Source organism: Ceratina calcarata, unplaced genomic scaffold (genome assembly GCF_001652005.2).
Source record: "Ceratina calcarata isolate Rehan_Ccalc_2016 unplaced genomic scaffold, ASM165200v1 scaffold579.2, whole genome shotgun sequence".
In the NCBI taxonomy this organism is placed as follows: Eukaryota; Metazoa; Arthropoda; class Insecta; order Hymenoptera; family Apidae; genus Ceratina; species Ceratina calcarata.
The window spans coordinates 1250144-1277340 of record NW_017177008.1 but is presented as its reverse complement, the minus strand read 5'-3'; the positions used below and the strand labels follow the sequence as shown (position 1 = coordinate 1277340).

The window sequence follows — 27197 nt, the reverse complement described above, 5'->3', positions numbered from 1 at the left end:
TACGTTGGTTGAATGTATTCATCATTGCACCGGCGCTGGAGTTTGTTATTATCGTATTGTATTGATTATTACTAGCGACCGTCTTTAAAACGCGCGTAGACGTTGATTTTATGTGAAAGCAAATGAATAATTATCGAAAATGGAGTGAGGATAATAAAAAGTATACATTCATGCAGGAGTATATCTATTATTCCCATAATAACTGCACTTGCCCTGCAGTTATTTTTGAAGAAAGGCAGGTGACAGGACAGGTAAGTAACTCATTGTTTACACGTAAAATGTATCATGTTTTAATCAGTAATTGTGTTTCAGATCAAAAAAGTTTGATTTTTGTAATAGCACTGAAATAAAGATGATATTCTTCATAGAACCAAATACTTCCTGCTAACAAGTCTTTCAGTATAAACACGAAAACATGGATTCTGCCACTGAGCTGGAGCTTATAGAAAAGTTAGCGAAAGAAGCAGAGAGTTTAAAGATACGTTTAGACGATGAGCGACAAAAATTGAATGACATTACTCGTAAATATTAGCTTACAATCAAATTTATTACATGGTACACAAAAATATATATAATGTCAATCATCTTTTATTGCAGTTGCTAGTATAGCAGATAGACTTGAAATAATCAGTTGTATCAATGTAAAACCACGTCGTATCTTGAAAGGACATCAAGCGAAAGTTCTTTGCTCAGATTGGTCCCCTGATAAGCGTCACATCGTATCATCCTCACAGGTGAGAATGCACTTATAATATTTCACTTTTACTGACTCACGGCTTTGTTCATGGAAATTGTGGCAGGATGGAAAAATGATAATATGGGACGCTTTTACAACAAATAAAGAACATGCTTTGACTATGCCAACCATATGGGTTATGGCTTGTGCTTATGCTCCGAGTGGTGGTCTCGTTGCTTGCGGGTACACAGTTAAATTGACAAAATAATAAGTACTGTTACCTTTACATGAAATTTTACGTTTACTTCTTGCAGAGGACTAGATAACAAAGTTACTGTCTATCCCTTGAGTCAAGAAGATGATGTATCAACTCGTAAAAAGACTGTTGCTACACACACGTCTTACATGTCTTGTTGCGTGTTCCCTAATAGCGATCAACAAATTTTGACCGGTAGTGGAGATAGTACGTGTGCTTTATGGGACGTAGAAAGTGGTCAACTATTACAGAGTTTTCTTGGACACTCCAGTGACGTTATGTCGATCGACCTGGCGCCGAGTGAGACTGGTAACACGTTCGTCTCCGGTAGTTGCGATAAAATGGTTTTAATATGGGACATGAGGACCGGCCAATGTGCTCAAAGCTTCGAAGGACATCAGTCTGACGTTAACTCTGTACGTAAAAGTCAGTCATGTTAAAAATAGGATTGCACTTTTATAAAAAGGAAGATTACATTGTATTATGTTCAAATTAGGTAAAATTTCATCCAGGCGGTGATGCCGTGGCGACTGGTTCTGACGATGCAACTTGTCGCCTTTTCGATTTACGTGCCGACAGAGAAATAGCGGTGTACGCAAAGGAAAGTATCATATTCGGGGCGAATGCAGTTGACTTAAGCGTCAGCGGACGTTTACTTTTTGCCGGTTACAATGATTACACTGTAAATATATGGGATACTCTGAAATGTCAGCGAGTTGCATTTTTATACGGACACGAGAATCGAGTATCTTGTTTAAGAGTTTCTCCGGACGGGACCGCCCTTTCTACTGGGAGCTGGGACTCAACTCTACGAGTTTGGGCTTAATTGAATTAAAATCAAATCTCTCATGTTACTAACGATAGTTAAAGTTGTTCCCGTGTGCAGAATGTACATTTCAAAAATTACATAACAACGTAAAACCTTTGTTTTTTTTATTAAATTGTTTCGAACTAATGAGACGTGCGAAATATCACGTGACATAAGAACGTGATACGAATAGTAGATAGAAAATGAGACAGGTCACGAATCATGATACTTAGTCACGATTTTAATGAGATTGATCATTTTTAGGCTGGTCCTAATTTATAGAAATCGAGTGCAGACAGTTAGTTATATCTATTTAATCAACTACAGTATTATATGAAACTAAACAATAAAAAAATTAGTTCATTCATATTATGTATTATTTATAATTCTTCCCTGCATCGTTTCATGGATTAAGTCGAGAAATATTTCGGTTGATCTATTAGTTTCTTGAGATTCCCTCAACCGGGAGTGATGGAAACACAGGCAGAATTGGTACAGAATAATTTTGCATTAAAGCCGGTTATTTTTAATGACAAATTGTATAAAATTTAATAAATTACAACTCTTGTATTACATAAATAATATAATTCAAAGAAGCTTTTCCATTCTAACAAATCGACGGACAGCATTGCTGAAACCATCTTTATACCTATACCACGTACCATCAGTCTTTGAAAGTCTCCCCGATTTCACAGATCCCTTATCCTTCTCTTTAGCCTGATCGACAGTAATTGGCCTTCCAAAGAAATCTTTGTATTGCTGGAATTATAATTTCAAATCTAATATGTTTGCAGGGAGGAAGAATGATATTAAAGTCGAATAAATTTTTCTTACAATTTCTTTTACTCCTGCTTTAATTCTGTTAGATTGTTCCATAGGATTAGATTTAGATCCGATAGTACTAGATTTAGATTCAGTAGTATTAGATTTAGATTCTGTAATATTAGATTTTGGTTTTCGATCAACAGGTGCATTATTACGCGCGTCTTTATCACTTTTGTTGTTAGTGATATTTGCTGCTCGTCGTACGCGCTCAGCTTCTAATTCTTGAAGAATTAATTGTTTTGCTGCGTATGCTAGCATTCGCCGATTCTTGCATTCGGGAAAAATGCCTATTTCAAATACATCACTGAAAAAACAATTCGAATATGTATTTTATTTAAAAATGTAAAGCACAATTTTGTAACTTACGGATCTAATTTGTAGTTATAACTCCCATCGATACTTTTCTCTTGAGTAAAGGTGAGACCAAAATCAAGTAAAATATCAACTAATCGATTAATATCGTTTCTTTCTTTGTTCGAATGTAAGTGCCCAGACACTGTTCGTAATAGAGGATTTAGTAAATCCGGGAAAAACGGAGCATAATCAATTGCTAAAATCGTACTATCACGACCACTACACCGGTGTACCGTTGTTAGGATTGCTTCGCTTCTTTCAAGTTTCTGCTTCATCTATGAAAGGAACATTTTGTCGTAAACTATAACTATTGTTCCGAAAGATATTTGCATTTGCGATAGCTGCGATGCTTACTTCATACATAGTAGAAGGGTAAGATATTGTAACAGTTTTTGCTTTTGCAAGATACAAGTGCCATGTGACGAATGCATAATTTAGGTAAGGCATGATCGACCAATTTTGACAACTTGCGACCATAGATGAAATTTCATCGAAAAATTCAAACCAGTGCAAGCACAGTACAATGTATTTCCATTTATCATTACGAATCTTTATATAATTATGGAATATGCCAGAAGCCAATTTCTCCGATTCTCCTTAAATGTCGTTAATATTCAAAACAACTTGTATTAATATAATATATGTACATAATTATATAATACAATTTACCATTTCGCACAGTTTTTAAAACAAGTTGAACTCTTTGTGGAATCGGAAGTATTCCGCCTTTAGTTACTGGAATTGTTAATATTTGTTTCCATGAATCGAACAGTCCTCTTCGACTGTCTTTTAAAGCAGATGAGAAATCATCTTTGAATTTAGTGCCACCCATATACTGTAATGCTCCTAAACACGATCTAATATCGCAACTAGATACTTCTGCCAGTCTTATCAGTGCATCCGGACTAACATTTAGATTTTCTTTTTCTGCAATTTCTATTAATCTGTCTGCTAGTCTCGCGGGACTCACTTCTGGTACTGGTATAACGAGCGCAGACATTCTAAGGGCTCTACAAGAAATATAAAATGAATTTTATTTTGTTTACGGAAGCTGACGAGTCCTTCGAGAATGCTTTACCTTAAGGAAGGAGTGTATAACTCGTTACAAATACATATCACAGGACGATGACACACGTTAGTCTGCTTATTGGCTTTTACTTTTTTTCCTTTCTCAATCAATTTACCTTGCACGAATTTCAAAAGAAGATCGATCGATGCTGCAGGAGCTCCATCGATCTCATCTAAAATTAAACAATTCGGTCGAGGATCACTACCCATCACTGCTTTCATTTGCGTCGATGCGAGAAGTACCTCCCTACATTTAACAATCGACAATTATACAGTGTTTAACTACTAATTAAATAAAAGTTACATAACATAATTACCTAAATGCATCAGGACTCCTTTCATCGCTTGCATTAATTTCTACTACGTTATAACCAGCGTGTTTAGCTGCTAAATGCGCTAATGTGGTTTTTCCTAATCCAGGTGGTCCCGTGAGTAGTACTATTCTTTGAACCGGAAAACCTCTACTGTCCACCTCATCGATGGGTTTCTCAAACATGAATTCGGTCTTTCGATTATTGAATGTACGAAAAGCATTAATGCGATTTCGATTTTTTAACGCAAAATTCGGTTTCTTCCTTTTACTCTGTTCGTAATTTCGATTAAATACTACTTTGTCCCAAAGTTTCAACCAGTGCAATAAACTTCTATTCACATTTTCATCTGAAAGTAAATCTAAGAATGATCTGGGTCTATATTTGTCAACCCACAGTTCATCATCGTTCATAGTTGCCGTGGTAGAAATATTGAAAGTTTCACAACTAGCTTTTTTAACATTCTGTACTATCTGTAAAATAATTTCGATACAGATAATAACACAGTCCTTTCAAGACCAGTGATGTATATATCTAAATCACTTACAATTTCTTCAGCTTCAGCTTTAAGCTGACCAAATGGCACAGATAGTAAACCAGAAAATATACAATTGCTTTTTTTTATTTCAACTTGTTCATCGTTCTTCACTCTTACGTATATACGTTCTGCATCGACCGGCCTAGTCACGGCTACAAAATTCCAGTGTGGAACTCTCAATGATATCGTGTCTCTCTTGCTTTCTTCATGTTTCCTTCTCACAGAAATGCCTTTGCCAACTTCATGAAACTTTTCTCTACTGTCTAATACTGCTTTAATAACTTGTTGAGCATCATCCCATCGAGGTTTCTTTTCTCTTGGCTCCACAACTATAAATTCTAATAAAGTTAGTCACCAAATTTGGATATTTAATATTATATACGCATTAAATAAATACCAAAATCATTTATGTCCAATATATCAGAAATATCACCAAACAGTTCATCATAATTCCTCTTTCTTATGATATCTGTCTCAACATTGCCATTGTTTTTGCTAGTGCTTGGAGCATGCAATTCACTCTGTATACTACACGATGGAGTGTTTAAGTCCTTATCTAAATTTGGGGTAGCAGAATTTAATTCATTTTTATTCCTCAGCTTCTCTTGTGACTGTCCAACATTTCTCGACAGATCATCCTTTTTCTTTTTAAGTTCTGGATGGATAATAAGTTAAAATTGTATTTATATAAATTATACAAAAGCAGGACAAGGTTATAATTCGACTACCTTCTATTTCTCTCAAGATCTCGTACTCCTCTTCGTGTATTAAGTCAAACTCATCGTCGGGATCCGGAAATTCAGAGCTCATGATTAGAATTTATGATTAACAGTGTTTCAATAGTTATATAGTACAGAAATACTATACATTTAATTCTTGTACATTCTTGTGACAGGTGTTTATATTTTCCTGCCAATTTTGTGGCGCGGCCACTTTTAAATACACTACATCGATGAATAAACGGATGAGTGCAATTATTGTATCGAATATTTTCGTCTTAAATAAAACGAAATGATTTTAATTTCAAATAAAGCAGAGGAAAAATACAATTCATGTATCGCCGCAAAGTTATTATAGAAAAAATGTGATTCAAAGTAAAGATTTTTAGTAAGATTAGTCAAACATATACTATATAAGACGTAAGCCTTCCGTATCAATATTTTCTCATGAAGTAGATATATGTGCTCTGCATTTACAATAACGAGAAGCTGTTTCACAAACGATGCTTCGAATAATAAAGACCATTTCTGGTATGCGATGCCAATTCGCGCTTACATGCGACGACACAGTGACTCTCGAGAATTTCCGTAAATTGCTTACTGCTTGTTACATTTTTATGGCTGTACAGTTCCTACGGCTAATGTAGCTATAATAAGAAATAGAATTTTTACTGGTTGTACGTATTTCGGTGAATATATTTTGAGCGCCTGGCGCTCGTTGGCACGAGACCCGCGAGGTCGCGAGTCTCCTTTCGGTTCTTCAGTCTGCGCCACGGTGCTGAACGAATAGCAAGGTGAAATTTTGTCTTCGTCTCATTCAGAAACAGTTACATACATCGCTTTAAGCCGCTATGTCAGAAATCGTGGAGAACTCGAAGCGCTTTAAAATTCGTTGATATTTGTGCCTATGAATTGTTGAATACGGTGAGAGGTAAGCGTTACCACAGCGTCGATTGTAAATTTCAAACAAATCCTATGAAAGAAGTGTCGGACCGAAAAATCATACGATAATAATTTCATCGTGAATGGTTAAGGATATACGATGTCGATTCAGCGCGTGCTGGCAACCAACCCTTCTGATAAAAATAATCAGCCACCACGAGACCCTTGCAATACTGATATCGTAAAAGTTGCGATCAATACTATCGCGGACCTGAATCCATGAATGCCACACTTGTTCAGATCTTCTGAGCAACAGACCGCAAACGGTTAACAGTCGTTAAGTACGTGCGTTTACGAAATTTAGCAACTGAATCGATAATTAATTTCTCAATGTTACTTTCGCGTTGATCATATAATTGGCAGTTAATTAACGAATCAAAGGTACTGTGAATCTAATAAATAATATAATTTTAAAGGAATGGTAATAAAATTAAGTCGATGTAGCTCTTAAACTATTTATTGTTCGCATTCAAAGATCTACATAATTGTAAAACAGTTGCCCTATTCTACTGTTTTGCGTTTATTATATTATCCACATCACCCACATTATTAGTGCGATAGTATCTCATGACGTAGTTAGATAAGACATTCTCGTTTCTTACAATATCCTTTTCGTAATGCCTACAGCCGAGATATTCAAGTGTTCATGGATTCGAAGTTCAGACAATATATTTAATGAAACTTTCGCGAACTGTTCAAGTCCGCTAGTAATGAGAAGCCAGGTGTAATGAATTGTCGGTTGTCAAAGCGTCAAGTATGCAGGAATCCCAAATGGTTGGTTGCTTCAAAAACTGTGTTTCCGGACTCAAGAGGAGTGAATTAAACGACATTACGAACAATATATACAAAACTTTAGAACATCCTTCCGGAAAGGAGATGCTTTACTTTTATTTGAACTCTCAGAACCAATCTGACAATATTAAGTGTTTGGAATTGTACGATATGTGTTCACAGATTTTGTAAGCGATTACTACTTTTATTTTTTTCGACGATAATCAGCGAATATGCTCAATTCGACATGGTAAAAAAATAGAGAAGTCGTATTTTTAGGCAATCGGACGGCAAGGAACAGAAATTATCACTGGACACGTTAATTAATCGAGTTGAGGTCGTACGGAATAATGCAGTAGATGTACCGCCGATAGATACGAATCTAATGAGATGTTTCAACCAAGCGTTAAAAAGTCAAGGAGAGCAAAGGAAAGATTTGATCGACGTATTGGAGAGGACGAAGGATTGTTGTTCCGGACAATTGCGGAGCATCCATGAGGATTTTCAACAATACGTGACAGACAACCTGGCCACATCCTGTCCGGGAACATCATGATTAACAAACACATATCGTATTTTATACTTTTTTAAACATGTTAATATAGACTCAAAGTGATGTTCTGTACTTTATGCTGCAAACAAATTAAATATATTTTGTATGCATTAATTTGCGATACTTGACAATATAGGCGTATTTATTTCGTGTATATTTTTATAACAAACAAGATTCAACTCTCGATCCGCAAACAAGGGATTTTCATCGACTGCACATTGTATGCATTTATTTAATTATGTAATTTAATTGAAATAAAGAAAAGAAAGAAGGTGCAGTTCTTTGTTCACATTTACGATATTACCATCAATCTAAAAATGAATTGTCTTAGGATAGATAAAGATATTCCGGAGATACAGGCTTCAGAGTTTAGGCGCAGCGTTTACTATTAGTGACTCAGATATTTGCTGGAAAAAACGCATATCCGCTGGATGTCTTTAGGCTGGTGAGTCGGCCGACGTGCGAGGACAATAGCGGCACCGAAAAAAGTATGGTTGTTTTCTTATATTTTTTAATCCTTCGTCTATAAGTATGCCGGAGTCAAGCTTTAGCGCCCGACAAACCAACACGCGGCTGCAGCTCGTGCGATATATATGTATATATGTATAAATGGGTATTACATATTGTCTCCAGCTAGTATAGATCTCAATGAATCTGCCTATGGTAGGGGTACACAGACCGACCGAACCGACCGTGGAGACGTTGCGACAACTAACATTTGTTTGTATCAAAAGCACCGTTAAGGTTAGAGTTATTCACGTTCAGTGTGCGAGAAAAAAGAAATGGGTTATTCATGCTGCATAAAAAATTGTAAAAGCGAATGGAAGAAAAGCAAAGATGTTGCTTTTCATTCGTAAGTGAAAATTAAAGTTATACTACTCATTTTCTTATAACTAAAACCATGTATGTGACATTGATATTTATAAGAGGTATAATTTTGTGCAGTTTTCCATCAAACGTGGAGTTCTGTGAGAAGTTCGTTGCGGCGATACCTTCGAGTTTACGACGCAAAGTATGCAAATACAGCAAAATTTGTAGTAAACATTTTACTACTGATTGCTTTCAACCTACCACATCTACAAGCGTGCGACGCATTTTAAAGCGGGATGCAATACCAACGTTGTTTGATTACGATGTTACTAACGAGGTATGTAAACATCTGTACATTAGCAGAAGCTTCATTCCCAAACTTCCGAGAGTCATTCGAAAACCGAGGTTTTACTGTAATTTCAAATGTACATTACATAGCTAACATAGAAATATATTGTATAATATAAGAAATGAATTTATCTATTTCTTCAGAAATTGTATTATTTTATAGAAACTAAATTGTGGGCCTTCAACTTCAAGTACAAATATAGTATTTAACGAAGAGCAGCCGCAATCCATAGTGGTATGAATTTCTTATAATGTTTTCATGAAATTGTTTATGGAGCCTGAAATGAAACTTATGCTTACATTTTATTGTTACAGCACACCCTGAATGTTACGGGAAAAAGGGATGTTGCCATTCAAACAATGGTATAATTTTCTCATCGCGTTTATATAATTTTATCTATGAATTGAAACCTATAATTATACTTTATTCTTACAGCAAGAATACAGTACGGTACAGAAGAAGGATGTCGGGGTCCAACTATGTGATAATACCTTAGGACCATCGCAGGCTGTGATAGAATTACGACAGAAAGTGAAAATACTTCAAAAGCGATTATTGCGGCGAGAAGCTCGATTAACCAACATGAACGATACCATTGAGAACCTAAAGAAAAATAACATACGTAAACAGCAGTCGATAGAAGATGTGTTGCACAAGCACTTTAGCGGGTTTTTCTTAAGTATTTTGAAAAACGAATTACAAAATTCGTCGGCGTCGGAAAATAGAAAACGATACAGTGAGGAGATCAGAAGCTTTGCTTTGTCACTGTATTCGTACTCTCCGAAGGCTTACAAGTTTGTTCGCACTAAATTGAATTTGCCCCACGATTCTATGTTAAGAAAATGGCTAATTAAAAATGCCTTAAGGGATTCCGATTCCGGACCCACGTGGGAAGCATACATGGAAAATCTGGCATGTTCAAATGGCTCGAGGGATTCCGAACTTACTTCGGATGCAGAAATGGAAAATATGATATGTTCAGATGAATCAAGGGATTCCGTACCTACTTCGAATGTACAAGTAGAAAATATAGAATGTTTAGATGAGTCGAGAGATTCCGATCTCGCTTCGCACGTAGAAATAGAAAATATGGAATGTTTAGATGACTCAAGGGATTCTGGATCTACTGTGCACGTAGAAATGGAAAATTTGGCTCGTTCAGATGAATCGAGGGATTTCGGATCTACTTCGCAGCTAGAAATTGAAAATATGGAATGTCTAGATAACTCGAGGGATTCCGGGCCCACTTCGCACGTAGAAATAGAAAACATAGTATATTCAGATTACATGAGGGACTCTGGATCCATTTCACACGTAGAAATAGAAATTGTGGCATGTTCAGAAGACTCGAGGGATTCAGGAACCACTTCGCACGTAGAGTTAGAAAACGTGGCGTGTTCTCCTAGCTCCAACTAGGGATCAATGGAATGGAAAGACTTGAAGAAGATATTTGTTATATTGTTGTCACATACTTCCTCGCTACATATGTAACATATTATATTCATTGCGTTTAAAAGAATGATTCCTACCATGTTAATATATTGTAAAAAATATATGTGTATCCAAGAATTTTGTCAGGACACAATAATTCCAGTATGTTTGTATCATAATAAAACTTTTTAATAATAAATCTGTTAATATTTCGTATTCAAGTTATCCCTCCTTGTTTACAGTGACTGCTCGCATCTTTTTCTATGTTTTAGCAAATTTATTATAGCGATATTCAAATATCTTCTCACTCGCATCGATATTCATAAAAGTACATTAAATATATTTATTATAAAATGCATCAGAAACACGTGCAAGATTTTTGTGTAGGAAAAGCGGAGGAGTACGTTATGAAAGTAACAAGCATTCGCGATACCGTGAAATCTTTGGAAGAGAGTTTGATGATTTCGCGGAACTTGGAGGCCGAACGATGGTTGCAATACTCGAATTTAAAAATGAAGAATAAAGTTATGGTAAACGATCTCAAGAAGGCAAATAAACGCAACAAGAACATGCTCAGTACGCGAGGACCTTTGAAAGTTGTTAAAACGTAAAGCAAATACCGTAAATGGTAAATAAAATAGCGTAAATTACGGTTTTAGATTTATTTCGTCAAAGCGTGACGGATATTCGTCTCGGAAATGATATAATACTGCCAGAATCTCTGAAGAAAGAAGTGCAAAGAACTTGGCATCAAAAGTAGCATTATTTATTAATTATATAAGATGTTCCATAGGAAATAGAAACATTCGTTTTCTTTTAGTAATTTCTTATGTATTATCAGAAGAGAGTTAACGTTAAACTATTTATCAGATATGACGCTTTGTTAATGCAAAACTACCAATTAAAACGGGAGCTTAACGCTGCGAGATCTTTTCTCAACGAAAAATTGCAAGAGGTAATTCTTCCTGATTCGAAAGTAAACTTTTAATGTAAAAGGTAAAATTCTAGATCAATAGTTTACAACAAAAATTATTAACGATCGGTGATAGACTTGTCGAAAGGAACAAAGTGGTAAAGAACGTTTGTAAAAAATATTTGAACTTGAAAAAGCGGAAAGATGATCAAGAAATCCGGCTACAGAATTCCATCGAAATGTTACAGGTTTAAATAATTTAATTAAAGTAATGACATTCTAATAAGCGTGAATTTAATGAGAAGCAATCATGTTTTAGGATGCATTACGAAAATTGAAAGATGAGTCTGCGCAGAAAAAATTTTGTATCGCTTCAAGAACTAAGAGCGTAATGCAGCATGAGCAGAAATAGCAACACTACTTTTTCTTTTAAACATACGTGTAATCGTTGTTTACTGTTCAGTCATTAGAATCTAAATAAAGAAATTGTATGCGTAAGTGCATTTACAAAGGAGAGATTCGTAAAACCATACAGTTGCAGAGTTTCTATCGCGTTAAGGAGAAGATCGTAGGTCGTGTTCGCTAGCATAGGGACGGACGTGTAAGGATATCAGAAATTATGCAACTGAAAGATAATATCCGGATAAAAGAGTAGCGTTAAATCAAGTTAGCAGCGATCGATGGCAAGTGCTTCACTATAAAAGCAGAGAACTCTGTTCAGTCTGGTCTTACTTGGTGCTGCCCGGCACTGACGGAACTCCTGTCGTTCAAACTTTAATCAATAATCATGTAAGTCGACGTCGTAAATGACAAGTAAACGTCCTCTCGGAAACGAAATTTATCTCATTTTTATTTGATTTCGTAGGTTGCACAGGCATGTGCGATTAAAGACTTAACAGTGACAGGGTTCAGACGTTTTCCATTATTGATAATAATCACTGATAATCAAGAAGATATTCAACAAGTGTAAAAATAATAAAACACCATGTCGAGAATCTGTGAGATGTTATTCACATTTTATACTCTTCTTTTTTCTCCGTTAATCATTTTGCTGTTAGCGTTCTCGTATCTCTATCGCCGCGCCATAGACATTATTTTAAGAATACAATTAAAGGAGAAGTTCGTGGGTCTCCTCAATGGAACGGATTGCGTTTGGGCCGTGGAACATCCGTCGGCACTTTCAGTGAACAACATCCTTCTGATCATAGAGAAAGACGCGCGGCATTCGAACGTGAATTTCCTGGAGCGTTTTCGAGAATTGGCCAGGAATAATGTAGTGTGCTCGCCGTTCGAGAAGCTGCTGTACAAAAGGAAGAGGAAGTTCGGTTATTATTACTGGGAGAGAAGTGAAGAGATCGATCTGAGGGAGCGAGTCAGGTGGTTGGAATACGAACGTACGAATTGCGATGGATTCTGCGATAACATTTACAACGGCCACTTGAGAAGGGTCCTATGGAATGTCTGCAATCAGCCGTTACCCGAGAATCACACGGCATCTTGGGAGATCCTGATCGGCAAGTGTTGTCCCAGATCGAGTCATCATTATCTTCGGCGAACGGAGGAACGTTTGGCGAGCAAAATTAGGGTCCCCGTTTTGTTTCGCGTTCACCATTCCCTCGGGGACGGTATGGCTCTTCTTAAGCTGTTCAGAGACGTTATCGTCGACAAGGAACCAGTCCCAGAAACGTTCTTACAGTTGGAGAACATAAGTTTCAAAATTAAGACCGAGAGAACAAAGAAGACCGGTCAGATTACGTCTACGATGAATTCAGCAAGTCCTTGTTTAATCCGAGACACTAAATTGCAGTGTACGTATCAGAAAGACGTTATGTCGGCGTCCATGCCGTTCATTCATTTCGCGGTGTACTTGGAGATCTTTAAATTGCTGAGAGATCAGATCGATGCTGGTTTGAAGTATTTTCGAAATGTTAATTTTGGAGATTTGAAACAGGAGATCAAAATATTCCTAAGGGCAGAATACGAAAAACTGAACGTCTTTCTATTTGAATTTGAGAAGGGAATTCGTAAGAAGATCCAAGTGTGTTTAAAACTGGCGAAGATCATTATTGAAGCCCCTGGCTGTTTGATTCAACAAGCTTTCCGAAGCATGGACAAAAGGTTCGTTTTAATTATCTTGTTCGTAAGTACGTGCACACTGAAAGTACTTTTTTTTGCAGTGCACTCCATGGGGCAGAATTGTCAGGGGAAAAGATAATCTCTTATTGGCTGGAGGACGATTTTAAAAACGTTTGCGATCAGAAACTGTTTACCAAAATTCAAAATATAAAATGTATTACAGGCGCCAAATTTGGCGAAGTCTTGCTGGCTGCTTTGTCCGCTAGTTTACACAAGTATTTTCTGCGTGTAAGAAATCAATTTTTTCATCGCACGTATTCTTTTCATAAATAAATTATTGCGGTGATTCAAGTCGATATGTTTTCTAGACGAACGAACCTGTCCCAACGAGACTGAGCGTCGTTCTGCCGATGAAAATCGAAGAATGGAGCGAAAATCTCCCGTTACAAAACAACTTCTCAGTTGGTATATTATCGCTTTGCATTTCCCAGATAAATAACAAACAATTAGCTGATCCATTTGTAAATTCACAAATCCTGGATCGCCTCGAGGATATCAAAAGAGCTAATAATAAGCTGAGGAGGAGCCCAGATTACATGGTAAATTTTTTGGTGATGAAATACCTCTCAGCTGTATTGCCTGACAAACTCTTACGACCGATATTTAAAAGCCACAGCACGATGGTATTTAGTAATCTAGTTGGTCCTCAAGAAGTAAGACTATTAGGCAACCCTTTGAAAAATATGGTTTTTTGGATACCGAACAGGTAATTTTCATATTATTTTTTTTATGTGAAAAATCGTCAAACTGCAAGTATATTCATTTCAGAGTTAACACAGGAATCGGATTTTCATTGTTAACGTATAGAGGATATCTACATTTATCTCTAATCGCTGACAGGGCTTTGGTACAAAACGAAAAAGCTCTTACGCGAATTTTAGAGAATACAGTCAGTGAAATCGACAATCTCTACGACAAACTGACCCTGTCATTTTTTTCAAAGAAGCTCCATAGAAGCATGTCAACACCTATGAAAAAAGGTATGTCAATCAATCGGGTTGGAAAGCGAGATTTAATCGAAGAATGCTAACATTGTTCTTTTGTTTTCAGGAATCGGCGTGTTGTAAAATCGTGAATGAAATTTTTATTTAGATTTTGCCCTCATTCACATCTTTTTTAACTCGCTTCTCTTGTTAATTCTTTGTAAATACATAATCCTTTCTTAACACGCTTTTCAAGTTTTGTATACTAAATATATACAGTAGCGTTCTATTAAATACTTCTCGAAATATTCTGTAAACTGTACGAAGAATGAAATGTATTATCAATTGATAAAATTATATAATTTGTCGATAAAAGAATGGTGCATTTATAAAACAGTTTCTTGGTTTCTCCTAGAAAATTATTTAGAGGAATCGCTAAATAAACATATTCGTTTCCTCAAAAGATGATTTTTTTCTTTTTGATGATCTTTTTCAAAGGAAAAAAGAATGCGAACTATCACCGATTCGTTTTTAGAAACAAATAAGGCCAGAAAACGATGTCAAAAAGAGTATTAAAAAAGGAGAAGTTGGATCGTCGACGATTTGAAATTTTCGGAGACGCGTTTATCATTGAATTAGTTTTAATACGATGAGTTAAAATACTTTTCCGTCGACTTTTCCTTCTTTTCATGTTCTCGCTGTTGCAATCAGACGATACGTCCACGTTCTCCGAACTCGAATCAACGTACTTCCGATGCTTCAATGACCTGTTCATAATCATGTAAAATCATCGTAAGAACCATTACTTTCAAATTCATTAAACAGGTTGGCCAGAAGATACATCGGATCCAGTTACGAACAGTTCACGTTAATCAATAAGAAACGCTGACAGGGTAATAGAAATTTCTTGGCCAACCAAAACTCAATTACTTCAATCACTTTTTTTTTCTATTCTCTTCTGGGGATGAGCTTTTTAAATCGCTATCGTCTTCTTGTCGACTGCTGGAAAGGGGATCTTGTTCCGTACACGATTTACACGGACAGTTGAGCTTCAAGCTACGTAGAATATTTAAAACACGAGGATCATCGATGCTGCTAATAATAGCTGGAGATTCATCGGCAGACGTCGATCTAGAATCTTCATCCTCCTCATCTGCTTCCAACGTTGAAGTCTCGACTCCGTTCCAAACTATTCTGAATAAAATGCAATGTTTCTGAGTGAATTATTATTATTTTCTTTCTTTGCGTTTACTTTTCTCCGTGCATACTTCGTATGGTTTTGAAGTTCGTCGAAACGAACCATTTCTTGTCTACATGAATTGGGTTCATCTTTACACGATCTTTTTCTTCCATCCCTTTCTTGATTTTCAATCCTTAATATTAAAATTTAATTGTTAAAACGCTCCTTCTAGCAATATTAGATAATTCCTTTTTATAGTCTTCAGACTTTAACTAACTTGTCGATAGCAGAATTTGCTAAAGGACATCTCAATTTATTTACTGCCAATTTCTTTACCTACGGCATAATCCATTTCTTGTCATTTAACTTTTACTATTTTAATTTCTTGAGACAGAAGAATATTATACCGGATGGAATTCCTGAAACGTGTGAACAGGAAAAACATTAATCCTCGCTCGGGGAATTTTACTGCCCTTGACCGGAACTGGCGATTTTGTTATACTCTCGCAATCATCGTCTTTAATTTTTTCCTGCGCGACTCGATCTTGATTATCAGTCGTGATCGTTTCTTCTGTTATATCCTTGGATAAAATAGTTTCGTCATTCATTATTAAATTCTTCTAAATATGTCATATCGTGATAGCAACACTTTTTAATGTATTATAATAAAGTCAAGATGGAAAGAAAAGAAAACGGAAAATAAAAGAGAGAAGGAGAAGAAAACGAAAACACACCCCCAAGCGATTTGACGAATTGTCAACATCACCATTGCTGGTAACGTTCTCTTTTACGGCGACCTGTTTCTCTTCCTCGAGAATGCCTTTAGGGGCATTCGTTTTTTTCTCGTGACTCGCATTCTTACTAACAGACAATAATTCTTTCGCATTCTTTTGTCTCGCTCTTAATTCTTGAGACTTTTTCTGAAAACTCTTGCTCGACGTAATTTGTCCCTTTAAGCGAGGCTTTACGGCCCTTTTTTTAATCGGTGCACTAACCATCGTGCCGCGACCGATCTTCTTACAATTTAATAAATTCGGTACGTCCGGCTGACTGATCGCAGCATCATAGTCATACGTAATGTGCTGCTTTGGCGTGCGATTGTTCGGGCTACGAAATCGTTTGGTCGCCGCTACGTCGTTGACCCCGCGTTGCGATCTCGCGCTCATCGTTTTTTCGACATGATTAGATCTCCGTCTGAGATAAATTATTCTTCATTCGCATAGAATGCACCGCATTCTGTTTATCTCGGATACATTAATATCCGTTGGCGACAATACAAAATCTTTCTCAGACAAGTTAATGCGATGAGAGATCAGAGAAACAGGAAGATATTAAAGTACCCAAGATAAACGAAACGCTTATTAATTTCTACAAAACACGAGGAACTCAATTTCATGTTTGCTTCGACATAAAAACCTACACAGAAGGTAACGACTCGTGCTTAGCGAGGTCTAATTTTTTTCTCGCGGTCTTGCGTGGCTTCAATTTGTTCCAGATTCTTAGAATAGCCTTTGTGGGCTTGCGTTCGATCTCCTTCAATGTTAAGCTATGCTGATCAACGGAGTCGACACGTTTGTTCTGTTTATCGTTCCATTTCGGTTCTACTTTCCGTGTCTGCGACACAGGCGATGCGGGTTGACTGAATTGACGGCGGAAGCGTGTCTGGAACCGGAAGTGCGTTTTCTTGAGATTCGCCAGTATTCTCGGTGATTAGGTTCACATTTTCCAGATGTACACAGAAACGCGATGGCTAGTTTTTCGTTCTATTGATATTGAAGCTTTTGGTTAAACAAAAGAGCCTCGCCCGACGTTCCAATGCTAACTCGTTGATTATCGTCTATACGACACAACACGAGGGAGTTAACAAACAATATTTCTTTTTCACAAAAGTTTGGTACAATCATATTTGGCATTATACATATCAATTCCCCCTATAATTAACTTTGAATCTGAACTACATCATTTTAAAACGATATTAATAAATTTTTACATTACTGAATGTTTGAACAACTATCTCAATATTGGTCTCTGTAATAGAATACGGAAAACAAATGTTGAAATCTTCTCGTAAGTCAGAAACATTAAAGCTGCCGTGAGAACGGTTTGCATTAGCTTGGCTTCCATTCCTTTGTACAATCCGCCTATTCCTTGCTTCCTGCAAGTAATTGCGTGTTTGAGCATAAGAAGTGGATTCAATCACGTTGACGACGTTATACAAAAACATACTTACTTCAATATGTAAAATAGAATTTCCAAGCTGCCAGCGTTCGGTCGTAAGTTCGGATAATTGTGACCATGCTGAAAATATAATGAAAACTTCAATTGGAGAAATTATTTGTATTGACGTGTAAATGGAGTAAATAAGAAAAGTACATACTCTTAGTTTGGTTTGGACTAATTGCAATGGATAAGTTAGTGCGGTTGCTATCATCTTAGCCAAGGCACCGATTGAAAAGAAGATCCATGCAGGAGGTTGCACACCGCGCAAGGATGCAACAGCCCTTCTCTTAATAGACTCGTAAGTCATGAACTGAATAGCTGGATTTGCAACTAATACCAAGCTTGGCAAAGTTCCTGCCCAAAGTTTTGCCAGACCTTCATATTTCCATATATGTAAAAGGCCACCTAGAAAAGTAATGAAGAAAAAATTCATAATTTTCTAAATCAAAGATATTTACTTTTGCTTTTAATTTACACTTAGACATACAGACCATATAACGTGCTGTACTCGTTATTGTTTCTTTCCTGAGAGGTCCCAATTCCTTTCATCTTCAATCTAGTATTTACTACCCATAATGGTGTCGTTGTCAAGACATTAATCACGCCTACATAAATCAAACTTACAATTAATACTGATTAAATGATAAATACAGTATTTCTTCGATTAATAACAATGCGAAGTCTTGGAAAGAGTCGCACCTACAAACATTAATGGACTATGGGTCGAAGGTAAGGTAACATAAAGTTGTAATAGTGAATAGTAAACTGTTGGACTTTGTCACGTTTAGCGAAGAAATACTGTAATAACAGTTTTAATGCAGATTCTACAATACCTGCGATTGACGCAACGAGTAAATCATTTCCAGCTGACTGGTTCCTGTTTCCTCTGAGAGTTTTTAAACCATGGAACGTGTAAAAGTATACGAAGTTGCTGGCGCACAGGCTCTGTAAAACCGGAATTATTCCTCTGTACAAAGTACTCCTAAAAATGAAATTTCGAATGTAGATACGATTTAAATAATCATAATGTAAATATGTTTACGTAAAAAGAACGTACGGTCCTTCTTTTGCCACCAGTTCACGGATCGTGATAATTGTACTCTTTGATTCTCGGTCTTCTTCCACTAGTAATATAAAACGGTTATTAATATTTTTAATACGAATTTTGAACATAATAGAAAATACACTCACATTGTAAACGGCTTCGTACTGTATCCAGTGGAAAGAACGTTGCCATAGCAACGACGCTGCCCTGTGGAACAATAAACATTGTTCCTAAAGATTAACATGTACGTATATAATTACGATTGAATGTATTAAAAAAAATATACTTACGGCTGCTCCGGATATGGCATGCACCAACGTATCGTAACTAAAAATGCTTGTATCGCGTCCTCCACCACCCATTTTTAACCACTGATTATTTAAAAACTTTAAGCAATAGAAATATGTACTTTGCTTTGATTTACGTTTTGTTAATCGGTCCTTGAGATGTATGAATACATCCTTCGAATACGTTACTGTTTAAATTTGAATCGTACGATACCTATCGATTGAACATTTCAATTTATCGATTAGTGAATACGATAAATTAGTTAATTACTGCAATATGAAATATTCGCGTGCAGTTTATACATGTAGTCGAAGTGTATACAAGTTGTCGTACGACGCATTTATTATATAAAAAATTATAGATTAATCGATACTGCCGATAAACCCGCACCGTGAACTGATACAGAAACAATTATCGTGCATGTATAGTCAATTGTGGAGTACGTAACGAAATAATGATGCTCGAGTACTTACGTATTTCAGTTCTCACACCGCAAACGGAACGTGACAGTTTCGTTCAGTTTCATCGAGGAACTGTTTGTAGTTGGGTAACATTTAACTTTACACTGGCAGAAAAATATTCCAAAATATATTTCACTCGTAAATCAGTAGGAACCACGTGCAACTTTACTTCACAAGAGCAAAGTTTACGTATAATTTTTGTTACACTGTGCATAGATTAATATTTTATAACGTGACCAAAGAATGACGACAGTTTTATCTGTGGTTCAAAGTTCATTTTCGAAAGTATTTGGCCGATTCATCATCGCACTCTCGGCAGTAGGCGCGCCCGACAAAATTTACTTTCATTGATGGCAGTGCCTCGCAGGCAATGCGCATACGCGAGAGTCTCAGCCGTCTCAGCTTCTCGCATTCAGAGGTCGACACTGCAGCTCGTACGCGCCTGCTCTAATCGTACGCATCTGACCGCTTTCAAGTTCGAACTCGAGGTTATTTTTTATTTAACAGAACGTTACAGTTTAATTGATTCGTGCGTTTGTAAAATTTATTGCGAGTATGAGTGACAGTGCGCGGTTTTCGATTGATTCGTGCGTGTACGCGTTTAGTTTCGGGAGTGTATATCGGGTTTGTCATCTCCTTTCAAGAAAAGACGCAATGAGGAACATGTTGCCCGGCGTTTCACCTGAACAGTAAGATTGTTTCTCTTTCATTCTATGTTAAGCATATCTCAGCAGAACGTCGATTATTCAATCTAATTGCGAGACAAATTCGTTTTGATAAATAATTTTTCGAAAACGATGAACACTGTCAGGTATGTAAATGTAGTAGAAATGAAACAGCCTCTAAACGTGATGGTACATGGGCAGAGCAAAATATTCCCTTGTATCTTCTCTCATTTCATTATACTTGTCAGATTTCGACAAAACGTTATCACTCAGAATATCGTATTCTGAAATGTTTGATTTAACATTGAAATGAGACGTCGTGTAGAGAAGGTGACAATGTATACATCGCTAAATCCATAGTTTAGATACGTACATACACATACAAGGGATTTATTCTCTATTCGGATAATAGGATATTTAGACAAAGGACGTTTTGGCAAGATGGCGTCCGAATAATGGACGTTCTACTGTATTATTATTTATAATGTATTTTATGTATAGAAATATCAGAATAATAAAGTTAGGATTCGGGAGGGGGTAGAGCAGCGCATTGAAAGAACGAGCTTGCCGAAGATGAAAATAACTACGATCATGTTGACCTTTTATCTACGAACATTTATTGTCACGAAGTTATGATTACAAACAACATTATTGCCTCTTTCTTTGTAAATCGAAAGTACGATGATTCATTCGTATTATTATCGTGCGGATCCAGTGGCAGCCACTGTTCGTGCGAAATTTCGTAGTTCGTTCATAGTTATCGTTGCCGCACTTTCAGATATCTTCTATTTATCTCCCCGCTGGGAATTCTCATGTCGAAAGTTTGTTAGAGGTACAGACTGTTCTCGAGTTTCGCCAACCACCCCGTTAAAATAAAATCCACCGTTTCGGTTAGATCGGCGAACTCATTTCCAGGGTTCCCATGAGCGCTCGCCTCTCGCGATCCCACGAAAAGTGATTTCTGCCTCGTTCTTTCTTTTTCAACGATCCTATGGTTACTGGTAAATACTTTGCAGATTGCTTATACGCGCTGCACAAACATCGCATGGGGCAACTTACCAATCCTTCCGAGATATCGGAAAATGCATTGGCTTCCCATAACCATCGCCGTTATTTCAATTTCCCGATGAAACTGAGATAACAAAAGGATTTGTCCTGCGGATATCTCGCGTAATGAAGTTTTGCTCGTGGACCTTTCCAATTTACGGACGATCTTTAAATTATAAATAGTTTCCCGTGATGAACGACGGGCCGATCGTCATGAGCAACATAACGTAGAAGAGGAACAACGCGTTAAATCTTTTTCAATGAGCAGCCCTTGAATTAAAATGGTAGAGCAACGAGAAATCAGAATTAATTACGAGGTCAGTTCACGGGCGAAGCTGTTGTACCCTCGATATTACGGCTGCGACGATAACGTAGATACTTGCATGATGCACGAGTCTTGTGACGCCTCGTACGAAATTCCCCGGGTTCTTGACGGAGTTTAATTAAACATTCCACGCGTTTGGAATTCTGTGGTCACCTCGTGCTTTCTTTACCGAAACTGCTTCTAATGAGATTTGTCTCCGGGATCTCGATACTTGAGACGTCGGCTACCCCTCGAGCGTCTCTTTAACCATCGTCGTTTTCTGTACAATAATATGTACAATGTATTTATATTGTTTGTGTGCAAGTTAGTAGCGTAGTTATAACATGACAAAACTTGTAAAAAAAATAAAAACGGTCCAGTGTATAAAGTTGAAACACTCCAAAAAACGTTAAGTTGTTTGAGTTATCCAGTTTTGAGATTGGAACGTATACATGGATCTCGTCGTAATCTGTAATTCGGCTCACTAAAAATGGATACGGAAGTGGCGTTGCCGAGAAATTAATTAACGTATTAATCGAGTAATTGGCCTCACTTCAGGGCTCCCGGCAGATCCACGGGGAACTTACTTTTCTGGGTCTAATTAATCTACCGGGAGTTGAACGAAAATGTCTGTTCATTAGGTTGTCAGGGCGTTGGCTCGAAAATGACCGTATAAATGCGTAGGTCGACGATTCGTGTCGCGTTGAATTAGAAATATACCTGCGTATTCCTTTGTTCTTCATAAAATCGTTAACTACATTGTTCTGCTCGTCATAAGAAACCGGACAAAAGAATTATCCGGTTCATCACTTTTTACTGTCAATGAAAATCTGTATTTAATATCACCGAGGAGAGATTACCAGCGATCTGTCCTCGGTGTTAATATTAATGAAAAGGACATCGGACATTAAAAAAAAGAACGCGCATTGGTTTGTTGTTTACGCATTTATTACAAGAGAACGAAACGTTCTTTTGGTCCGAAAATCAGGGGTCAGTTTTATGAAAAGACGTCTCTCGTACATATTTTGCTTCCATGCGCTTTGATTAGTACAGCAACGATCGTTTAATTATCGAGTAGAGCATGTGTACGCGTATATGCGGTGTCGCAGGGCGAAAGAAATTCCGAGTAGAATAAATCGAATACAGTTCGGATGTGGAAGGTTACGAAAACAAGTCGACTGTTTGTCTCTTGGAAATAATTTGTTAAGAAAGATTTCGTGGTTCGTCCAAGTGTATAAGATTCAGGCTTGACTTCCAAAGTTCGGACGATGTCGAACATAATTCGAGGCTTCGCTATGATTGATAAACGCATTAAATGCTCATATGTACGCGTGCTCGGTACAATGTGCCATCTTATTTCATAAATAAATTAGCTATATACACGTATACGGTATTTGGTTCGCATCGGCTTGACAGTCATACTTAAGGTAGAATCAAAGTGTCACGATCAGTCGACCATTTCAGCAAACGCTACGAAAGATCTCCCCTCGATTCCGAGTGAAATTGTAATTAAAAACTGTTCAAATCATTTGCCGGCGTCTGCAAATAAAATCATCGCTCGGTCGAGCAGGTTTCTCACCGCGAAACTACAACGGGGAAAAAAAGAAGTTTAATTGCCTCGCCTAAGGGCGCGAATGGTCGACTGCTCTGATAACGCTCGAAAAGCTCCAGAAGTTATCACGGGAACGGTCTCCCGTTCGTTTCAGCCGCAATTACGTCGAACTCTTCCGTCTTCCGATCGACGCCGTTTTATTTAATACGGCCATCGACCCGTCGTTGGATCGTATCTTATGTTTTAATAATATATTTGTTATTTCCGGGACGTTATGCTAGAGCTATTTGTTTAATTGATCAAGGCGAGTAGCGTGGTCGGTTTGAAACGTCCTCGTTTCCGTGACGATTCTCGCTCACGATATCTTGTGTTCTCCCTTTTCGCGCGACTCCCGTTTACTCGCGATGCTCCTCGACTTTTGCGTAAAAATACGATATCAGTTTATGTCGCTCTCACGGTACCTCTGGGGAGAGGAACCTCGATTCTTCGCCGAGTATTATCTCTACTGCACGAACGTTGTCATTTAAAAACATTATTCCGTTAAACGAACATGAGATGCGAAAAGAATAATCTATTTCGCATGGGTGTATCCGCGGGAGATCGCGATCCGCCGCGAGAATCGAGCACGGAGTCATCGTTTCGAATTGAAGTTCGCGAAGACTTTCGGAAGATATCACTGAATGGAGCACGTCTTTCTGGCGTCGTGGGTACGAAGTGTGATCCTCGATCCTGGCACATTGTTCTCGTTCCCGGCGGCCAGCGAACACGTTTTCGTCCTCATGATCATCAGATCTGTCCTGATGCTCGGCCGGCGCACGTTCGGCGCCACGACGCCACAGGCGTCGCTCAGGCGACGCTTTATGCTCAAGGTGCCTTTGTGCCTTGGCTGGAAACAAATTCGTCGCGATTTCAAATCGTTCGTCGAGAAACGATCCCCGCGAAAACGCGAACGTTCAATCGCGTTTAATGACGTCGTAACGCGTTCGACCTAATTCGCATAAGACACGCTGTCTCCGCTTGAATTTTGGAATTGTCCAATTATGTCGTCTCGAAATTTGAGTGTCGTTTCGCGATCCTCTGAATTCTAGGACGCATCTTTGCACGCTCTACTTCCCCGTGGCGAAAATTGCCCGAGTGCTTCTCCTTTCCACCGTTTCGAATCGTCGCTCGCGTAGAATCGAGCACCGCGAAACAACATTTTTACTTTTTACTTTGCGTTCTTCAGCACCAAACGCTCGTTAAATATCCGATTTAGTTTTAGTTAGTATATGATTTTCTTCGTTCATTCATTCAGCGGTGCAGAAAGAATTCACGCAGTAACGATCGTGCAATGATTATTATTTCTTACCTGTGACGGTGGTAGCATGGTGGGTGAACCGAAAGTGAGGGGGACCTTCCTGTGATGATTCGGGGCCATTTCTAGTGGCAAGCCAGCCACCACAAACAGCTGGTAAAAAAGCTCCTCCACGTGGTAATTCCTCTTCGCGGACGCCTCGACGAAAATGCAACAATCGTCTTGACTGTTGCAGTACTCCTCCGCCTCCTCAATTGCGACTACTCTGTGAAATCCGTGCAACATGTTTGTAATCTCGTTCCCGTGTTAATCTTCGCCGAAAACGACGCACTTCCGTTACCGCTCTTCTCACTCGATTCGTCGTTCATTTTCATTTCGAATAGATTTGAACACGTGATATAAAAAAATCGCTTCGTCCAACGTTCATTACGAATGAGAATATCGAAGCAAGAAGGATTTTTATCAATGTAGAATTCTCATAATTACGAAAATGATAATGCAAGTAATTTTCATAGGTGATAATTAAGAAAATCTTAATGCTGGAAATGAAATTGGAATGGGAAAATGAATTTTCTCGATGCAATTATATGCTAACGTACCTAACTTCCTTATCACATTTGTTTCCAACGATGACCATAGGAACCTTCAAGTTAAAGTGACTCTTGCTTCTGCTTTTCGTAGCGTTTTGGGTCGCGCTCACTTTAGTTTCCAGGATCGATTCTCGCAGCCTGATGGCCTCCTCAAAGGACTCCCGACAGTCCAAGCTGAATACCACCACGAACAGATCTCCTGCGTCACGAAATGCTCGCGTTGAAATTATAAACATCGTCCTTTAATTACAGAGGAAATAATTTCGCGCATTTTTCTTATCGTCGAACGTAACAGCGTCAGATTCGCAATTATTTATTCGTATTGCCTTATTTTCGGCAAACATTTCCTGACAGTCTTTTAACGAGTTTCCCTGTTTGTACGTGAAATCCTTGTAGAAACGAAAGTTGGTTAATGCTGGTAAAATCGATTGGATTATTTGTAAACTAGATAGAAGGGATCCGAAGCATTTTGAAAAGTTTCGAAAGTTCAGAATCTCGACGACAGTGCCATTAAAAAACTATTGCGTAAAATCTCATTAACACTTTTCCGATCTATCTCTATCTTCTAATGAAACCTTAAAAGATTAACGTTTAACACTCTTATATCGCGAACGCATTTGGGACTGCGAGCTTAACATTTGCAGGTCAACAGAAAGAAGCATTAAAAGTTTAAGTTAATATTTATCGGATTGCTACTTTTTGTTTGCTTACTTTCTCGTTAAAAAGCAAACTTCCCATATCACATTTTATTTGCCTCGCCCTTGGCCATTTAATTCCATTTAGAAAATTTCTATTATTCACGGTTAAATGCACTCCGGAGTGCGAGGTTGATCGTCGGTCGCGAATAATCATAAAAACGAGCCATCGTGTTTAATTCAATGGAATCGTGCCGGCCGGAACTTCGTTAACCATGACATCATGAAATCCTAGAATATCCTAGGGCTTTCAAGTATGTTTCCCCTTTAGACGGTTTCACGATCCGAAGAACGGGTAAAGCGCTTCGTGTCGCCGTCTCGTTCCTGAATTTTGTTCCACGTTCCGGACGTTCTTCGCCGGGACGTCGGCTACCTTGTTCCCGGCTCTCTTCTCTGTCGGAGGGAAAACAGATCGTGGAAAAAAATTAACGTAGGCGGAGATCGACCCGAGTGAAAAGCGTTATCTACCTCGGATAAATCTGTTATTCCTTTTCACTTCTGAACACCGCGGTCACGCTTCACCCATTGTGCGCCCATTTCTTTGAAATCCGAACAATCAATTCTCTGGGAGAGTCTTTCGTAACGGCGATTCGGTACAACAACGAATGGATGGCTTATTTCAGATGATGTAATACGATTTATATTATAAGATGGAAGCAAATCTTATATTGCTTTCTTATCCGCAACAAGTGCCTCTGTCGCTTTAGAATATTCGTCAAACTGTACAGATACGTACGTGACTCAATGAATTCCATAGTTTGGAATAACGTGCATACACACACAAATTGTTTGTACTTAGTATCGTAAATCTTTGTATTATAAGTTCGTCTAGAATCCAACGAGTTCCCTGCATAAACACGATGCATAATTGTTTTTCTTTGCAAACTGACGGAATACCGGCACGAAAGGGAATTTTCATGCTTGAAGTAAAGAAATTTAATCTTTCTTTGTATTCGCTTCAAGTTCTGGACATTCAAATAGGCGTTTCAAATGTTATTCGTGCGGAGACGTCTTCCTTCAGGATGGTTACGCGATCTATAACAATCCGTGGCCAGCTCGGGTAATCGACAATTATCCCTGGTTAGAATCATTGCAGTATTAACGGGAATGTCGAAATAGTAGTAGTACGTAGTTACAGAATTATTCCCGAACGTGATTGGTTCTCGTAATACAGTAACGTTCGACTCACGGCGTTTGGTTAATACCATCATGAAATCTGGATTCATGCCGTGGTGATCGTATTTAACCAAGCCATCTCTGCGGGCAAATTAATTTCAATATAATCATGGAAACTCTTCGCTGCGTTGCACCACGTTCTACTATGTGTACTTCTCGTTTGATTCCAAGTTTGATCATCGAATAGGTACATACGTGTGCGGCTTTCTGGGATAAATAACGAGATAAATGGTATAAAAAATACAGTTCTTCATTATCGGATCGAGGATTTCATCCGTTAAGGATGTATTGGCTATA

General features: G+C 37.9%; 8 protein-coding genes across 13 annotated transcripts in view; 3 read left to right on the top strand and 5 right to left on the bottom strand.

Moving 5' to 3' along the window:
- Positions 1–6: 6 nt before the first annotated feature.
- Gbeta5 (guanine nucleotide-binding protein subunit beta-5) lies at positions 7–2107 on the top strand. Its single transcript, XM_018032490.2, has 6 exons — positions 7–251; positions 313–521; positions 598–734; positions 801–919; positions 991–1348; positions 1429–2107. Exons 2-6 carry the CDS (start codon positions 416–418, stop codon positions 1756–1758), a joined length of 1050 nt encoding a protein of 349 aa, XP_017887979.1. The 5' UTR covers positions 7–251; positions 313–415; the 3' UTR covers positions 1759–2107.
- Positions 2108–2260: 153 nt separating this feature from the next.
- cutlet (chromosome transmission fidelity protein 18 homolog) lies at positions 2261–6243 on the bottom strand. 3 transcript variants are annotated; one of them, XM_026817461.1, is made up of 11 exons: positions 6157–6243; positions 5565–5832; positions 5234–5491; positions 4846–5174; positions 4305–4771; positions 3998–4234; positions 3589–3929; positions 3274–3515; positions 2932–3194; positions 2575–2869; positions 2261–2499 (listed from the first exon to the last, which is right to left on the bottom strand). In XM_026817461.1, the coding sequence occupies exons 2-11, from the start codon at positions 5644–5646 to the stop codon at positions 2329–2331; spliced, it is 2685 nt and encodes an 894-aa protein (XP_026673262.1). In that variant the 5' UTR covers positions 5647–5832; positions 6157–6243; the 3' UTR covers positions 2261–2328. The 3 variants fall into 3 exon arrangements, with proteins under 3 accessions (XP_026673262.1, XP_017887977.1, XP_017887978.1); XM_018032488.2 differs by lacking the exon at positions 6157–6243 and having other exon boundaries at positions 5565–5846; XM_018032489.2 differs by lacking the exon at positions 6157–6243 and having other exon boundaries at positions 4846–5165; positions 5565–5845.
- Positions 6244–6260: 17 nt separating this feature from the next.
- Positions 6261–7973, top strand: LOC108629672 (uncharacterized). 4 transcript variants are annotated; one of them, XM_018032496.2, is made up of 4 exons: positions 6317–6486; positions 6590–6878; positions 7125–7456; positions 7548–7973. In XM_018032496.2, the coding sequence occupies exons 3-4, from the start codon at positions 7254–7256 to the stop codon at positions 7822–7824; spliced, it is 480 nt and encodes a 159-aa protein (XP_017887985.1). In that variant the 5' UTR covers positions 6317–6486; positions 6590–6878; positions 7125–7253; the 3' UTR covers positions 7825–7973. The 4 variants fall into 4 exon arrangements, with proteins under 4 accessions (XP_026673272.1, XP_017887985.1, XP_017887986.1 ...); XM_026817471.1 differs by lacking the exon at positions 6590–6878 and having other exon boundaries at positions 6261–6349; XM_018032497.2 differs by lacking the exon at positions 6590–6878.
- A 4030-nt stretch (positions 7974–12003) lies between these two features.
- Positions 12004–14653, top strand: LOC108629676 (uncharacterized). Its single transcript, XM_018032502.2, has 6 exons — positions 12004–12113; positions 12190–13442; positions 13502–13688; positions 13769–14166; positions 14229–14440; positions 14511–14653. The coding sequence occupies exons 2-6, from the start codon at positions 12310–12312 to the stop codon at positions 14525–14527; spliced, it is 1947 nt and encodes a 648-aa protein (XP_017887991.1). The 5' UTR covers positions 12004–12113; positions 12190–12309; the 3' UTR covers positions 14528–14653.
- Positions 14654–14655: 2 nt separating this feature from the next.
- LOC108629603 (uncharacterized) lies at positions 14656–15712 on the bottom strand. The gene is made up of 3 exons (XM_026817433.1): positions 15652–15712; positions 15321–15608; positions 14656–15151 (listed from the first exon to the last, which is right to left on the bottom strand). Exons 1-3 carry the CDS (start codon positions 15710–15712, stop codon positions 14901–14903), a joined length of 600 nt encoding a protein of 199 aa, XP_026673234.1. The 3' UTR covers positions 14656–14900.
- Positions 15606–17318, bottom strand: LOC108629602 (uncharacterized). Its single transcript, XM_026817432.1, has 2 exons — positions 16241–17318; positions 15606–16183 (listed from the first exon to the last, which is right to left on the bottom strand). The coding sequence occupies exons 1-2, from the start codon at positions 16727–16729 to the stop codon at positions 15965–15967; spliced, it is 708 nt and encodes a 235-aa protein (XP_026673233.1). The 5' UTR covers positions 16730–17318; the 3' UTR covers positions 15606–15964.
- Positions 17319–17423: 105 nt separating this feature from the next.
- PMP34 (Peroxisomal Membrane Protein 34) lies at positions 17424–19957 on the bottom strand. The gene is made up of 9 exons (XM_018032503.2): positions 19590–19957; positions 19119–19329; positions 18975–19035; positions 18841–18907; positions 18617–18765; positions 18275–18388; positions 17941–18188; positions 17794–17861; positions 17424–17718 (listed from the first exon to the last, which is right to left on the bottom strand). The coding sequence occupies exons 2-9, from the start codon at positions 19188–19190 to the stop codon at positions 17574–17576; spliced, it is 924 nt and encodes a 307-aa protein (XP_017887992.1). The 5' UTR covers positions 19191–19329; positions 19590–19957; the 3' UTR covers positions 17424–17573.
- An 879-nt stretch (positions 19958–20836) lies between these two features.
- Positions 20837–27197, bottom strand: part of LOC108629601 (dexamethasone-induced Ras-related protein 1) — a 15392-nt gene continuing 9031 nt past the window's right edge. Inside the window, exons 4-6 of the mRNA XM_018032367.2 lie at positions 25039–25228; positions 24494–24704; positions 20837–24031 (exon numbers count right to left, since the gene is read on the bottom strand). Of these exons, the coding sequence (XP_017887856.2) occupies positions 23819–24031; positions 24494–24704; positions 25039–25228 (614 nt within the window). The 3' untranslated portion in view covers positions 20837–23818. The remainder of the gene's footprint in view (positions 24032–24493; positions 24705–25038; positions 25229–27197) is intronic.

Excerpts from the sequence above, each read along its gene's own strand:
- LOC108629603 (XM_026817433.1), bottom strand. The coding sequence starts at position 15,712 with ATGAACCCAATTCATGTAGACAAGAAATGGTTCGTTTCGACGAACTTC. Across the intron at positions 15,609-15,651 it reads GAACTTCAAAACCATACGAA|AATTCACTCAGAAACATTGC; the intron begins GTATGCACGGAG and ends GAAAATAATAAT. Across the intron at positions 15,152-15,320 it reads AGAGAATAGAAAAAAAAAGT|GGTCATTGAAGCATCGGAAG; the intron begins GATTGAAGTAAT and ends TGATTATGAACA.
- LOC108629676 (XM_018032502.2), top strand. The coding sequence starts at position 12,310 with ATGTCGAGAATCTGTGAGATGTTATTCACATTTTATACTCTTCTTTTT. Across the intron at positions 13,443-13,501 it reads TTCCGAAGCATGGACAAAAG|TGCACTCCATGGGGCAGAAT; the intron begins GTTCGTTTTAAT and ends TTTTTTTTGCAG. Across the intron at positions 13,689-13,768 it reads TACACAAGTATTTTCTGCGT|ACGAACGAACCTGTCCCAAC; the intron begins GTAAGAAATCAA and ends TATGTTTTCTAG.
- LOC108629602 (XM_026817432.1), bottom strand. The coding sequence starts at position 16,729 with ATGAGCGCGAGATCGCAACGCGGGGTCAACGACGTAGCGGCGACCAAA. Across the intron at positions 16,184-16,240 it reads TCCGTTTTCTTTTCTTTCCA|AAGAATTTAATAATGAATGA; the intron begins TCTTGACTTTAT and ends TGACATATTTAG.
- PMP34 (XM_018032503.2), bottom strand. The coding sequence starts at position 19,190 with ATGGGTGGTGGAGGACGCGATACAAGCATTTTTAGTTACGATACGTTG. Across the intron at positions 18,908-18,974 it reads AGTACGAAGCCGTTTACAAT|TGGAAGAAGACCGAGAATCA; the intron begins GTGAGTGTATTT and ends TTATATTACTAG. Across the intron at positions 17,862-17,940 it reads TAGTCCAAACCAAACTAAGA|CATGGTCACAATTATCCGAA; the intron begins GTATGTACTTTT and ends TTATATTTTCAG.
- Gbeta5 (XM_018032490.2), top strand. The coding sequence starts at position 416 with ATGGATTCTGCCACTGAGCTGGAGCTTATAGAAAAGTTAGCGAAAGAA. Across the intron at positions 522-597 it reads AAAATTGAATGACATTACTC|TTGCTAGTATAGCAGATAGA; the intron begins GTAAATATTAGC and ends CTTTTATTGCAG. Across the intron at positions 920-990 it reads GGTGGTCTCGTTGCTTGCGG|AGGACTAGATAACAAAGTTA; the intron begins GTACACAGTTAA and ends TACTTCTTGCAG.
- LOC108629672 (XM_026817471.1), top strand. The coding sequence starts at position 7,254 with ATGCAGGAATCCCAAATGGTTGGTTGCTTCAAAAACTGTGTTTCCGGA. Across the intron at positions 7,457-7,547 it reads GATATGTGTTCACAGATTTT|GCAATCGGACGGCAAGGAAC; the intron begins GTAAGCGATTAC and ends TCGTATTTTTAG.
- cutlet (XM_026817461.1), bottom strand. The coding sequence starts at position 5,646 with ATGAGCTCTGAATTTCCGGATCCCGACGATGAGTTTGACTTAATACAC. Across the intron at positions 3,516-3,588 it reads TTTAAAAACTGTGCGAAATG|GAGAATCGGAGAAATTGGCT; the intron begins GTAAATTGTATT and ends ACGACATTTAAG. Across the intron at positions 2,870-2,931 it reads TATAACTACAAATTAGATCC|TGATGTATTTGAAATAGGCA; the intron begins GTAAGTTACAAA and ends TTGTTTTTTCAG.